Source organism: Acipenser ruthenus, chromosome 7 (assembly GCF_902713425.1).
Source record: "Acipenser ruthenus chromosome 7, fAciRut3.2 maternal haplotype, whole genome shotgun sequence".
NCBI classification, from domain to species: Eukaryota; Metazoa; Chordata; class Actinopteri; order Acipenseriformes; family Acipenseridae; genus Acipenser; species Acipenser ruthenus.
In genome coordinates, this window is record NC_081195.1 from 34544715 (window position 1) to 34559765 (window position 15051).

Genomic DNA, 15051 nt, shown 5'->3' on the forward strand with positions numbered 1-15051 from the left:
GAAGCGTCTGAAAGAAGCTGCTTCCGGGGCATTGCGTACGCACATTGCTTCTGTCACCCAGGCCGACCCTGCTTCTTCAAAAAGCACTGTGAAATCGCGTAGCCGACTCACATGAAAGGGGCTTAGAGTAAGTAGCGGGGTTCCGAGAAATTTAGTGTTGCATGACCCCATGTGTTGCTACAACTGTTTAAATAACATACCTGGAATTTATTTTCATTTTAACATCCTGACAGCTTTTTACACTAACTTTAAAGTCTGTTTCAAAGCCCCCTTCAAAATGTACGCTATAGTACACTGATAGTGTCAGGATTATTGCCCACATTTGTCAAACAAGTAACACAGCAATAACATTTTGAAACAGACTTTAATGTTATAAATGTAAAAAATTGTCAGGATGTTAACAATGAAAAGAAAAATTACAGTTATGTTATTTAAACAGTTGTAGCAACACGTGTGGAACGTGTCACACTATTTTTCGGAACCCCGCTATTTACTCTAAGACTGTACCGAGAAATCTCAAGGATCCAGAATCCAGTTGCTTATTCACCAGTCACAAACACGCATTGCAAGTGAGTGGATTCAGCCGGAATGTGTTTGGGTTTTTTTTGTTTGTTTTGTTATTTAAAATCTGGACTTATTGGTCAAGTATTTCTGGCAATTCCCAGGCAGGCTACAATTAACTGTCCTGACATTTCTATGATCCATTCTGTAGCTACGGCAAGCAGTATATTCACAATTGACCATTGAGATGCCGGGAACCAACGAAGTACAAGAAGCTTGATAAGATGCAAACTCAAGCTGTGCAGCAAAATTGCTATGCATATTCTTTACACGTTACAATTAAACATCATATGCAATTCCTATTTTTTCAATGCATAAAACACCCAGTACACAACTTATATGGAGCACTGCATGTAATACAGTTTAACATACAGTATAGGTCCTACCATTCTAAGACATTTAGTATTCCAAGTATTATCTTGAAGCATGGCATTTGTTTGGAATAATACTAGTTAGTACTATATAGTACTGCTAATAGAGAGGGATTTTCTTTCTTCACATGTGCTAAACCGGTTTATAGGTCATTGCCTTTCAAGTAATGTTGACAGGATTAACCTCGCTGGTTACAATGGAAAGATTATATGCATTTATTCATCCCTTACCCAGAGTTTAAATGAATGTTTATATTTTACTGGTGAGGATCTTGCAGTCCCAGTTTGCCAGCGTGATTGGGAGACAGTCAGCCGTTGCTAATGCACAAGTTATTTTTAATGGCTCTTTGTTCTCTGGGACTGATCATAATCTCTACTCTGGCCTTTAAAGCAATTTAAATGATTGGGGAGGAATTAAATCACACAAAGAAAAAAAAATTAAATCATAAAAAAATAACCTACATCGATACAAACATGTACAATCTAGAAATTACGACCTCTCACGAGAATTCAACTTCCCAAAAAGATAAAAACTGGACACCATGTGGCCAGATAGAGGCAACTGTTACAATAGTAAAATGGCACTGAAAAGGTTAATGTAATTGTAATATTGCAATACCTGGCAGGTGGTGGTTATTTTTTAAGTAGTTCTTCAGAAAGCGATCCCAGAGCTGCATACTTAAAAAGAGAGTCACCACAACCCATCCTTTTGGTCCCCTGCTTTTTGTGCTTTAAAAAGTGCTATTTTCAGGCTATTAGTAAGAATAAGCTGTGTCTTGGCAGGGAGTTTAGAGGACATGCTAATGTATAGTCATGTGATGCAATTGCTAGGAGGAGCTGGAGCTAGCACACCTGCCACTTAGAAAGTTTTCCTGTCACTTGTGGAGTCCTGAAGGTTTTTCTGAAGTTTGATGCAACTTGGCAGTGTGTGCGAGTCAGAAACAATGGTCTCTGCTAGGCTAGCCTTGAGATTCCGTTCAGCTCTGCATTAAGGAGCAGGACTTTTTCTGCTCCCGGGAATGCTGTAAATTTCTCCAATGGATTTCGGAATGAAAGACATCTACCCTTTGTTTGTAATCGTCAATTCCCACTGCTGTTGCTGTTGTAAGGCTGACAAGAATGACTTCCCCAAGGAGGTGGGTGGCATAGTGTAACCGCACATTCTTTTTGTACTGTAGCTTTGACATTTGTGTTTCTAGGTGCCAATGTTAGATTTTGAAATGTCACATTTTTCAATTTGTCAGTTTTTTAAATATATGGAAAACTACAAAGCGGTATGCAATTCAATATGTTAACATAACATTATTCGGCAGGTTTTGTTCGACTTTATGAAGCAAAATGTGTTAATTCTATAGGGTGATGCAAAACTTTTGTCTATAGCTGTAGTTTTAGATACCTGAAAGAAACTCTCGCTCTCTCTCCATTTCTGCTCAAAAATGTTTTATGCTTGCTGACTGAGATGTTGCAGTATTAAGGTCTCTATCTATATACTAGGATTAGTAACTGCAGGATCGTTTCAAAGGTAGATTTTGTAGTTGCCTTTCTTAAATCCGGTTTGAAATCCAATTACCCTTCTAAAGTTTACCACAGTAGTTTTGCACTGTATTTTTGCAGTTTTCCCAAGCTTTTTCCATGGTTATACTCTGCATTTACCATAGTTTACTCTGGTTTTCTATGTTTGTTAATATGCTTTACCATACCTTGCTATTCTTAACCATGCTTACTGATACTTTGCTATGCTTTTTTACACTTTGCTATGCTTTTGCTATGGGGAAACTTTTATAAGGGTATGACTGCTAGGGTATACAGTATAGCAAATTAGCAAATCTGTTTGCTTACAGTATGTATTCTTAATAAAGATTCCCTTTTCATGGTGCCTGGAATGTGTATTTCTTTATGTTAAGAAAGCCCAAACTTTGTAAAATAGTCTTAATTTGCTGGCTGGGTATTATTGAGCAGTTTCTTACCATCTTCATATAATCTTCTATTGCTGAAAATTGTAGCGTAATGACATAGTTACTGGCCTCTGATTCTTATTGTAGAGTCCAGACTAGAGCAGAGAGTACATTTTTTTTTTCTTCCTAAATTGATATTCCAGTCTTGCTTTAATTCAGTGCATCTGATATCGCATCACAGAAAAGCAATTTATTTTTGAATTACAAACAAATTGCTCACTTTGATTAGGGCATTGCAAAGTACCGAAAACCACTAAACAACATTATTTTAAAGTGGAAATCAATGAAAGATTGCTGCTTCATGCAAATGGAGTTAGATCACTTGCTTATGCAGTCTGTGCATTTTATGCATTTATTGCGATGGCTGTTTCCCCCCAGTCAGTCTCTGTTTACTTCGACAGTAGACAATTAAGGACCTGTTAACCCTCTAGGTGGAGGGTTGTAGGCTGTTACAATGACAGTTTCTAAAGAGGATAATGACCGCTCTACTTGAAGCCTGATTGACAAGCCCATGCGCGAGGACCAGGCTGGGGTTAAAAGCAGACCCCTTGGGCTTTGGCTTTTTCCTTTGGCCACAGGGATATAGATTCCAGCTTGAGGTTAGAGATCATCTGCTGAATTTTAGATGGGATTCAGCTTTTTATCAGATTGTGAGTCTACAGTAATTACACTACCTTTTATAGCTGTTGTCCGATTAAAAAGCCAGACTATTTCTCCCAAAGGGGTGCCTTTTCAAAGTCACTTTGAGCTCAGTGGTGCAGAAAACACCATTGCCATAAAGTCCCTTAAAGACCTTGATACAGACCTTGTTGAAACATTAGCATAAACTGCGAAGTGTGAAGTATGAACTATGAAGTGTGTGTGAAGTTAATGGATAACTGAAATGTTAATGTTGCAGTCTAGCTGTGAGTGTTTTTCTCATGTGCACTGTCAAGCAATGCAGAGTGTAAGTAAGTGTTGGGCCGTGTTTGAACAAAACCCAAGAAATGGAGCAGAGTTGAGCCCCGGTGTTGAGGGGTTTCTTCCACACACCCCCCCCCTGTGGCTTAGAGAGAGTGCTTACTCAAGCAGGGAGCTTCACCCCCACTTTGCTGCATCCAAAAATTCCCAATAGGTTGGGTGACATATATTTTATATGACCTTCAGAGGCCTCATTAACAAACTGAGAGTGCTTACTCTCCATCTTAGCCCAGTGGAATGTGTCACATTCATTACCAGTCATAAATGTTTTAAAACTGCTAAAGTATGTAATATCTCAAGTTCATGCCCTTTCTCTGCAGTACGGGCAGCTCCTGCTCTCTCTAGCTCTGACTCTAAATATAGTCCTAACCTGGAATTTTCCATTAGGCCCATGTGAGGGCTGGAAGCCTTGATCTGTGATGATTTTTGTTTTTTTTCTTTCTCGTAGGGAGTGAAGCCTGGCAGCTTTGACAAGGTAGCGATACCTGAAGTGAAAGAGATCATTGAAGGATGCATTCGCCAAAACAAAGACGAGAGGTGATTCTTTAATCTCTTCTTCTGCAGATTTTATGCACTACTATTTATTTAGATTTCCAGAAAGCTTTTGACAAAGTCCTGCATAAAAGCTTAATCCTCAAACTGAACGCAGTAGGGATTCAAGGAAATGCATTCACATGCATTAGGGAGTGGTTAACATGTAGAAAACAGAAAGTACTGATTAGAGGAGAAACCTCAAAATGGAGCGAGGTAACCAGTGGTGTACCACAGGGATCAGTATTAGGTCCTCTGCTATTCCTAATCTACATTAATGATTTAGATTCTGGTATAGTAAGCAAACTTGTTAAATTTGCAGATGACACAAAAATAGGAGGAGTGGCAAACACTTGCTGCAGCAAAGGTCATTCAAAATGATCTAGACAGCATTCAGAACTGGGCAGACACATGGCAAATGACATTTAATAGAGAAAAGTGTAAGGTACTGCACGCAGGCAATAAAAATGTGAATTATAAATATCAATGGGAGATACTGAAATTTAATGAATCTATGAAAAAGACCTAGGAGTTTATGTTGACTCCTATTCAGTCTTGAACAAAGAAGACTATGCAGTGATCTGATTCAAGCATTCAAAATTCTAAAAGGTATTGACAATGTCGACCTAGGGGACTTTTTCGACCTGAAAAATGAAACAAGGACCAGGGGTCACAAATGGAGATTAGATAAAGGGGCATTCAAAACAGAAAATTGGAGGCACATTTTTATACAGAGAATTGTGAGGGTCTGGAACCAACTCCCCAGTAATGTTGTTGAAGCTGTCACCCTGGGATCCTTCAAGAAGCTGCTTGATGAGATTCTGGGATCAATAAGCTACTAACAACCAAACGAGCAAGATGGGCCGATTGGCCTCCTCTTGTCTGTAAACTTTAATAATAGCACTGTTGCTTTGAGTACATGGCAAGTCATGCTAGAATGGTTTGAATTTATGGCCCCCCCATAGTGCTGCACGAACAGATTATTTGGATCAAGCGCTTTTACCATTCCAAGTGACACAACTGAAGAAACAGCTGCTTGTGTCTCTGTGGCTTTCTGTTCTCCACAGTCGAGAATAGTAATAATCCTAAATCAAAGCAAACACTTTTTACTTTGAATTGTAAATTAGACTAATTAACAGCATGACCCTCACCTGATTGTTAGCACCTGATTTCGGTGGCAAGCTCAGTCCAAATAATTGAATAATTGGTTTGTGCAGCACTAGCCCACAGGAAGAGCAGCATTGATATTTGCGCTCCCACAGGGTAATGGAGGAAAATGAGTATATAATTCACGTTCCTGTATTTCAGGGACCCCTATTAGCCATTCATTATACAGTGTTGCTTGGAGTCATGCGAGCACCAATTTGCCAGACCACAGGGAACGCTGCATTGGTCTTTGCACTCTCACTGAGTTAAGGAGGAAAACTGGCTAAAGGGTGACCTCTACTGGTCTGACTACCCAGCAAGCCCAGGCGGTCCTCCTGACTGGTGTCGGTTGCCCTGGTGAGGCAACACTAGGAATTGTCCGTTTTTAAAATTTGGTTGAAAAATTATTGAAATATTTAACAAATTCAGGTTGTGTGTCGTCTTGATAAGTTTCCAATGGAAAGGTGCAGCATTGAACTGAACCACCCTGCCCATGGATGTGAATATACAGTAAAGTTTGGTAAGGACCTTGGTGTTTTCCCACACACCCAGCTCTGTATAATAGATATGAAGTTCACAAACAGATACTGCAAATGTAAATACTTTTGACTCAGTACTTCAAAACGGTAGGTTGTGTGGTCACAGCTGATAACATATCGTCTCCTGCTTGGTTTCCATCCAAGGTGAAGACCTTGCAAGTCATACCATTCGTGGCTGTCATTCACCACCCAGAACTACATGGTGCTGTCTGTAAATTGTGGAAAAAATAAGATTTGTCCTTTTTTATTTTATTTATTTAACGAGGTTTGCAATCGTTCTGAGTTGTTCTTATTGCAATGCTGAAATACAGATGTTAATGTTTGTTTATCTGAGTTCAGGAGCTGTTTTTCCATTGAACCAGCACCTCCTAGTGGTTTGCCACTTTGGGTCAACTTTAGTTTTTTCTAGCAATACACTGCTGGTGCTTACTAATATGAAGACACTTGTGCTGATCTAGCCTAGATAAAGTCTGTGAACCAGAACTGAAGAGCAGCCCCTGAACTCCTAGTCCAAGCACATTAACACAGGTAATTGAGTAAATATTGGAGTAATTGCAGTCTGACCCAGAATAGCTACATGGTCTCCAAGGGAGTTCTAATCCAGGTTTACTTCACTTCAGATTTGCCTAGTCACTCCCATTGTTCCATCTGTAATAATTAGTCATTAACTCATTTCCACAAACCAGACACAGCAGTGGTTTTAGGATTACAGGGATTAATGGTGGCGCTTGCTCTGTGAGAAGTGGTTTTAAATCATTTTGTGACTCATCCAGGCAGTCCAAAAGCTTTGTTTTAAGTTGTGCCTAATGGCTCCAGAAAGATGATTGCAGCAAACGCTGAAATAGACATTGTTTATGAATATTATTTTTAAATCATCTGCATCAGTTTTCAGATCCAGATATTGTATTAAGGGAACTTCTTATCTTGTATGTTAAGTAGCATAAACATTATAGTAAAGGCTTCATTTAGGCTTTTATAGCAATGCATTTGCAGCATTTCTGGTGAAAGGAAATCAAGCTGCTGTTTTAAAACCTACAATATACCGTATTCCTTCGCATTTAAGACGCCATTTTTTTAACCATTTTTTGCTTCTCAAAAATAGCCTGCGTCTTAAATTCGAGTACAGTATGGTGATGCGTGTGTTAAAATCACTAACAAAAGACCTGACTGCCCGAGTACACAAACAGCAGCGTGACTTACTGCTGAGAAAAGACAAACCAAAACGTTACTGCCAGATCTCGAATCACCCATGACATACAGGCAGCCATTTTCAAACAAGAGTCATTATCTTCCTGACACTAACAATTTCGGCATTTCTAACAAACAGTACCGGCTTGGGCAGATCAGAAATGCTGATCAGAGCCCTGTATTTTTCAACATTTTTCAAGCAATACCACAGTTGACAAATTGGGAGGAAAACAGGTGTGTAATCTCCATATGCATGTGTTAAGGTCTGTTAGTTGGTATTGTGCATACTGTTCTGACTGTTGTGTTTGCAATACGATCAATGCTGTTGTGGTTGCATGTTGCCTGATGGATTCTTGGTGCTGTAAGTGAGTGAGGGGTGTGTGTACTACAGATGCCATCTTAAGTACTGTAGTACGCAGCACAATAATCAAGCTGGACTTTATCAGCTCTTGCCCAATAAAACTGGCCAGTTTGTGCTGGCGCTAAACAAAGCAAACAGAGAATTACTCTTTTTACTAGGAGGAAACATGGAATGAACCGATCATCTGCCCCCTTTTCACTGGCAAAGCAGCAAATCCCATGTGTTTTACATGTGAAGACGCTGCCAGTAATTTACAGTCACAACAGAAAAGCCTGGAGGAACTGAGAAATCTGGACTGAATGGATCAGATCGTTCGGCAAAAAAATGCAATTGCAACACCATAAAGTGCTGCTTTTCATAGACAGTTCCCCTGCGCATCCGCAAGTAAACAACCTGAAAACAGTTATCCTGCACTTTCTCCCTCCTAATGCAGCATGTGTACTACAGCCCATGGACCAGGGGGTTATTCAGTGCTTCAAATCCAGGTACAGAAAGTTTCTGCTAGAGTGCATGGACAGTGGAAAGCCATGCACTTCGCACACAGAGCATGGGAGCAGGTGTCAGGAACAAGTTTAGTGAACTGCTTTAAACGTGCTGGATGGTGTGCAGAAAATGGTGGTCAAGAGAAGCAGATGCCATTTGTTACAGAGGAATGCGATATACTGGGAATTTCAGAAACAAAATTAGAGGAAATTGAATTTGAAGAAGCCCCTACATGAGCAGCTATGAGCAATGATGACATTATTGAATCAGTGACATTGAGTCATAGGAGAGAGGATAAGGATATTTCTTTACTACATTATTTTAAACATAGCCTACTGTTTAACTGTTGATCAATGTGAAGTAATCTTAATAAGTACTATATATTGATGATCAATTAAATGTGGGCATTTCTTCATTATTCTGATGCAGTGAATTGCCAAACCCTATTATAGTGAATACCCTGATATAACATTTCTCTAGGTCCCATGGGGGTTAGTTATAGTTGATGTTGGCCTGTATTCTGGTTATAATTTCAATGCATATTCGTGTATAGCACTCCTCTTACAATACATTGAAATACAATTTGAAATCACTATACACAGTACATAGCACAATTCAATAACAATAGCATTTTAATAATAATCAATCTATTTGTTTTAAAAAAAAAATTCTAACTAATTTATTATCTTACTGCGTGTGTTCTCTATCTGGGCATTCTTTTAAATCTTAAATCTGGATATCTGAATTGAGGTGGTTCTGAAAAAAAAACACTTGGCAGTGTGCAACTGTTATTTGAGTCCTGATTATTGTGCACATGTAGGTGGTATATAAATTTGCACTTTTACAATACTAGATACTATATCCATATAGAACTATGGTCTTTACTCCAGTTTTCACTTTTTTTTTGTAGCTAGGTAATACACCTGTTAATTTTGGAACATAATTTTTTTCTCCTTTAAAAAAAAAAAAAAAAAAGGGGCACTATATATCATGTATTCCAAGGGAAGAATGCATGGAAGGTGAGTGCATATTTAGCATGAGTTGTGAATGCTGTCTGGGTTTCCTTCCCCCTCTTGTTAGGTATGCCATCAAGGACCTGCTGAACCACGCCTTCTTCCAGGAGGAGACCGGTGTGCGGGTGGAGCTGGCAGAGGAGGACGACGGGGAGAAGATCGCCATCAAGCTCTGGCTTCGGATAGAGGACATCAAGAAGCTAAAGGGGAAGTACAAGGACAATGAAGCCATTGAGTTCTCCTTTGACCTGGATAGAGATGTGCCTGAGGATGTTGCGCAGGAGATGGTAGGTGCAGTGCTGACAAGGATGAGCTCTTGTGTTGAGGTTACACAGGTTTTATAATAAAGATCTTACAAGCAGCTGACATTTAAAAAATACATAGTAAATAGCTGCATATGCCATTGCAATCGCTGAGGTGTGTTTAGTTTTTTGGGGGTTTTTTGTTTTTGTTTCTGCCTTTACCTGGCTATGAGCTTGCCTGGGGAATCCTGATTGTCAGATGCTGAGCAGCCCTCCTCATTTCCATTCAAATCAACCTTTCAACTCTGTCAGCCCAGCTTATTCTGCATTCATTGAGACAGAGTAGATGGGGTTGGAAGAGTTGAAGGCTCCCAGTTAATGGAATGAGGCAGTCTGTTCAGTGACTGGCATATATATTTCTCCAGACTACCTAAAGCAAGACCAGAACAAGGAAAAGACGGATCAAATATAATAACTCAATACGAGGAGTGGTTTCAAACACCTTTAAATAATAATGGAAATGTAAACATACCAAGTAGAAGGAGGAAGGTTGGGGACTAGGGAGAAGAGATTCCTGCGTGGCTGGCAGGCATTGTATCAATAAAAATTCCATTTCATAAAAAAATTAGAAAATGTATGTCTGTTGGTCTACTTTACACACTTGGTTACTTTCAGTTGCATTGCCAATGTGCTTTACCACTGTAACCCTTAAGATTGGTCTGTTTCTGTTTGACAACAAGGTGCAAGCACAGTGATCCCCATTAGGAATAATTACATACTATTTATTTATTTTTTTTGTGCAGGTGGAGTCTGGCTACGTGTGCGACGGGGATCATAAGACCATGGCCAAAGCGATCAAGGACCGCGTGTCTCTGATCAAACGCAAGAGAGAACAGAGGCAGCTGGTGCGCGAGGAGCAGGAGAAGAGGAAACAGGAAGAGCAGGAAGGAGAGCTGCTGAAAGCACAACAGCAGCAGCAACAGCAGCAACAACAGCAACAAGTACAGCAGGCCCAGACACCCTCTTCCCAGGCTGGAGTTAGCCAGCAGACCCAGTTCAAAGCCCCGGCTCCCCCCGCCGCCACCACCACAGGCCCCCAAAGCCAGATGGAGCCCGAGGAGCCAGAAGTAGACCAGCACCAGCAGCATCAGTACCAACAGGCTGGCATCTCCATCGCATGTATGAGCCTTCCCTGTACTGGGCTTTCTCTTGAATTAGTGTTTTTTATATTGGTCAGAGAAAACTCAAAGCCAATTGGTTTAAGAATAAGCATTACCTAGAAATGAATCCATATATTTTACATTTTGTGATGTGCTTCTGGAAATTTGGTATTCCAGGAAGTACCAGGCTAGTGCAGCTGTATTGTCTTGTACACTGAGAACGTGATGTACATGTAGCTCCAGACTGATTCATATAAACTTCTAATACCTATAATAATTTCTTAATAAACAGTCACTGATAAACTGAAATTGGCTGTAACTGTGTTTCAGAATATCACGTGACATGAACAAAACGGCCATTTTCAAAACAGCCACATTGCCAATTCCATTCACCAGACACATTACTGGGCTGAATTTCCTAATACTGACTGTTTTATTTTGTTTCTTTTGGTATGAACTAGTTCTAAATGATTGATAAGCTGGGTTTTCTTTGACTTTCTGTACATGTATTAATGTTTTTGTGTATTTTTTGTGGCGAGTGGCACTGGCTACATACAGACAGGCACGGTGCTGACAGCACTGGCTACATACAGACAGGCACGGTGCTGACAGCACTGGCTACATACAGACAGGCACGGTGCTGACAGCACTGGCTACATACAGACAGGCACGGTGCTGACAGCACTGGCTACATACAGACAGGCACGGTGCTGACAGCACTGGCTACATACAGACAGGCACGGTGCTGACAGCACTGGCTACATACAGACAGGCACGGTGCTGACAGCACTGGCTACATACAGACAGGCACGGTGCTGACAGCCCTGGCTACATACAGGAATATTTTTTTATTTAGAAAAACATTTTTTTAATTATTTTTTTTTTTCCTTTTGTTTCCTCAGCGGATGGCACGGTTGACAGTGGCCAGGGCTCCTCTGTGTTTTCTGAGTCTCACCTGGGCAGCCAGCAGACTCTCTCTTACAGTTCTCCCCCAGAGCAGCCTGTGTCCTCGGGCCAGGCTCCTGGGTACCCGGCCCCTGGAGGACAGCAGCAGCAGCAGCAATACCAGCAGCCAGCTGTGGTGAGTGCAGTGATGTGGGTCAGCAGCACTGCTGGTGTATTTCTTTATGTTAGTACAAGAGTTTAACACACCTGGGACCGCAGCTTCTAGGAGAGTCACTGGTAGTAGCTTTTATATAATCTGTAACTTCCAAACACTCCAGTCAAAAAATGTAAGCTTGTAAAAAGTCTCGAGTTTCAGCTATTGACTTCCTCAGTTTAACCGGAAACGATGTCTACTTGGTTTAGTTTCTTCAAAGTTTTACTTTGGTTTTAATTATCCTGTTGTCCCACAACATGATCATTTACGTATGCCAAATACTATGGATGTAGGTCATGGTAAATTTTGTAATTAAAGTAATGGCAGGACATACTTGTTTAACAAGGGCAAAAGTGATCCATTTACATAGGCTTCCCTCATAAAAATACCACAGCATATCTTCACCACGACAATTAACATCGGACTGAATTCTGTTCAGTAAGGTCACTGTGTTTTGACAGATTTCTCTTTGAAATATGCACTCCCTTTTTATTGGTATTTTGAATAGACTGATACAAAATACCTACTGACCTTTAGCTTCTTTTCAATCACGTCAAACGACTTTAGTTCTCTTCGTTCTAGAGCCAAATAACAATTCATAATCAAAGAAATCTGGTGACCTTGAGTTTACCACAATCAGCACCGTGCTTGAAGACATCCTTTAGAGTCGTAGAATATGGACAACACGTCCAATTTTAGAAACAGTCATTTTATTTAAATTTACGAGTGGTATTCCCTGGAAACACAAAACAATTGGGGTGATTATTATTTATTGTCTGGGTGAAAGATGAGAAAGCACTGTTCCAGGAGTGTTAAAATCGCAAATTTATTCCAGTGAGTGCCAGTAGTAGAAGTGCCACTGAGAGGTCTTTACTCAACAGTGCAATAAACTTTTTTTTTAATTATTTTAAATGGTTTGATAGTTTTGTGGTTTCTCTGTGGAGTAAAGATCTTTCTATATATAATTTTTTTTTTAGCTAGATCCCTATATTTACTAAGCAATATGTTAGGCTAAGCCGTTCGCTGACAAGTGCACCCATCCTTCAAATTGTATAAGCTCCTAAAGAGTTGACAAGTTAATCCAATTAAGTTTTATATTAATCAATTTTCTGAAAAATCTGAATTTTGTTGGATACCACAATCAGTGCCTGTTTTCTGGTCAGTGGGTACGTTGCCAATTGGTTTAGCCTGATGCATGCAAGCTCCAAGGGTCCAAGACTAAGCCCTTTTAAGAGAGACCCCTGAGCACCCAGTTTTTGAATGAGTGGCCTGGTCATTTCAGAAGATCCTAAACTACTTCAACAGTAGCTTCCCATGTTGTTTTTATTGTTTTTTTATATTGGTCTTTGTCTGCAATCATTCTGAGTGTTTCTTGGTTATGTTGCTCCAATACTGAGGTTTTTTTTTCTCTCTAATTCTGTCTGGAGAATCCTAATTGCCAGGGACTGAACATACTTTTATTCTGTTCAAATCATGTGACAGTTCAGACTCAACATGTATATTGAACAGAGAGAGCTGAGAAGTCACATGATTTGGAAGGAATGAGAAAGGCAGTTCAGCCCTGGCACCTAGGCTTCTCCAGATAAGCTCAAAGCAGCTAAATGCCTATGTGGAGAAAAAACGGTAACTCAGAACCATTCCGAATGTTTGCAAACACCGTAAAATAGTAAAGGGTGTAAAAAAGGCAATTAAAATGACATTTGAAACTACTCTTTAGGTAAATCCAAATGTTTGAAATTGATTTGCGTGTGCATGACACTGATGCTTAAGTGCTACATATGCCTTAAGTTGACAACCTTTTTGTGGGAACATGTTCTTTTTGTTGATTTATGCTTGCGAGGTTTGAGAAATGTTGCTTTGATTGCTGATCGTATTTTTTCGGATGAAACATGACAAGCCTGAGTCATGTTCACCTAGAATTTAATATATTATTCTTATAGAATGATGCATGTGAAAAAAACACCTTGTTTCATTTTTTTATTTAGTAGTCGCCAATTGGTTTTACCCCGTTTGTCTCCCAATTTGAAATATCCAATCATATTTTTTTAAGCTCAACTCCCCGCTACCACCCCTGCGCTGACTAGGGAGCAGCGAAGACGAACACACGCTGTCCTCCGAAGCGTGTGTCGTCAGCCGACTGCTTTTTTTCACTCTGCAGGCCTGCCATGCAGCCAACCCAGAGCTACAGCGTCGGAGGACAACGCAGCTCTGGGCAGCTTACAGACAAGCCCACAGGCGCCTGGCCAGTCCACAGGGGTCGCTGGTGCGCGGTGAGCCAAGGACACCTCTGGGTGGCGCTCTGCCAATTGTGCGCCGCCCCCTGGGAACCCCCATTCCACCTTGTTTCTTCAGTTTTTTTGCCAACCGCGCTACTGCACCCATGTCCCTGTTTCAAGTTTCTGTAGGCTGTGTAACCCTGTCTGTCCTTTTTATTTATTTATTTATTTATTTATTTATTTATTTGTATTTCTGTCAATCTTTCTGTATGCTATTTCCATCCTTCAGAACTGATGCCATGAAGTTTGTAAACAACTGTTTTGATGTACCTAGGTTCAAACTGATGCAGCCCATCAATCCATTTTTTCCAACAGATCAGTTATGAATATGTTCTGTATGTTTCCTTATGCATATATTCTAGTCAAATCTAGACCACAGAGGGGACTGTCATAAAAGGCTGCTGAGCTAGCCTGAAGTGACTTAATACATACTTGCACAGCAGTACTGCATTCAAAAAAAGTGAGGTTGTCCAAAGCCCTGTTAAATGTATTTTTATTACGGGTAGCTGGCCTGATTATTCCCCTTAGGGAAGCCTGGAATGTAAACGCTCATGATTTAAATTACGTGGGGATAGTTTTTCATAAACAACGATCGCCCGCCCCCCAGCATGTGTTTCTGCCACATGTGTTTCCAGCAGGCTCGGCTCCATATATCCTCTGGAATGTAAACTACATCTTCCCCAGAGCAGAACCAAACTGCACATTACAGTCTGCTTGCAGAGAGGGAGGTTTCTACTTTATTTAATTATGATCGCTGTCAAGCAGAATCATTCATTTGAACATCTCTGAAGATTAAGAGCATGCGCAGTGCATCTGGTAAAAGATATCCTCAGACGCAATCGATCTACTATTTAAAGCTACATTGTCCCCGGTCAGGTTCACTTTTACTTGTTCATCTACTTGTTTCTTATTGTTTTGCCTTGGGTTTGTTAACCTGTAGCTGCCCAGTGTCCAATATATTTGATATTGAGAAAATATGCATTAAATAGGTATGGGAATATACCCAGGGCAGTATAGGGTAAAGAGCACACTAAATATTGCTTCTGTGCTTGCATATGTGTATCTGTATTGTTCTGATTTAAATTTAAAAAACAAATACAAAAATTGTGTGTCTCTAATTAACAACAGCCACACTCCTTAATACAAGGCGTGGGGACGGGGGGAAA

General features: G+C 40.3%; 1 protein-coding gene across 8 annotated transcripts in view; it reads left to right on the forward strand.

The window, feature by feature from the left end:
- LOC117415279 (serine/threonine-protein kinase WNK1-like) overlaps positions 1-15051 on the forward strand; it is a 137219-nt gene that overhangs the window by 82316 nt on the left and 39852 nt on the right. For all 8 annotated transcript variants that reach the window (XM_059026800.1, XM_059026803.1, XM_059026805.1 and 5 more), the window contains exons 6-9: positions 4296-4384; positions 9176-9395; positions 10154-10529; positions 11413-11591. In XM_059026800.1, the coding sequence (XP_058882783.1) occupies positions 4296-4384; positions 9176-9395; positions 10154-10529; positions 11413-11591 (864 nt within the window). The remainder of the gene's footprint in view (positions 1-4295; positions 4385-9175; positions 9396-10153; positions 10530-11412; positions 11592-15051) is intronic.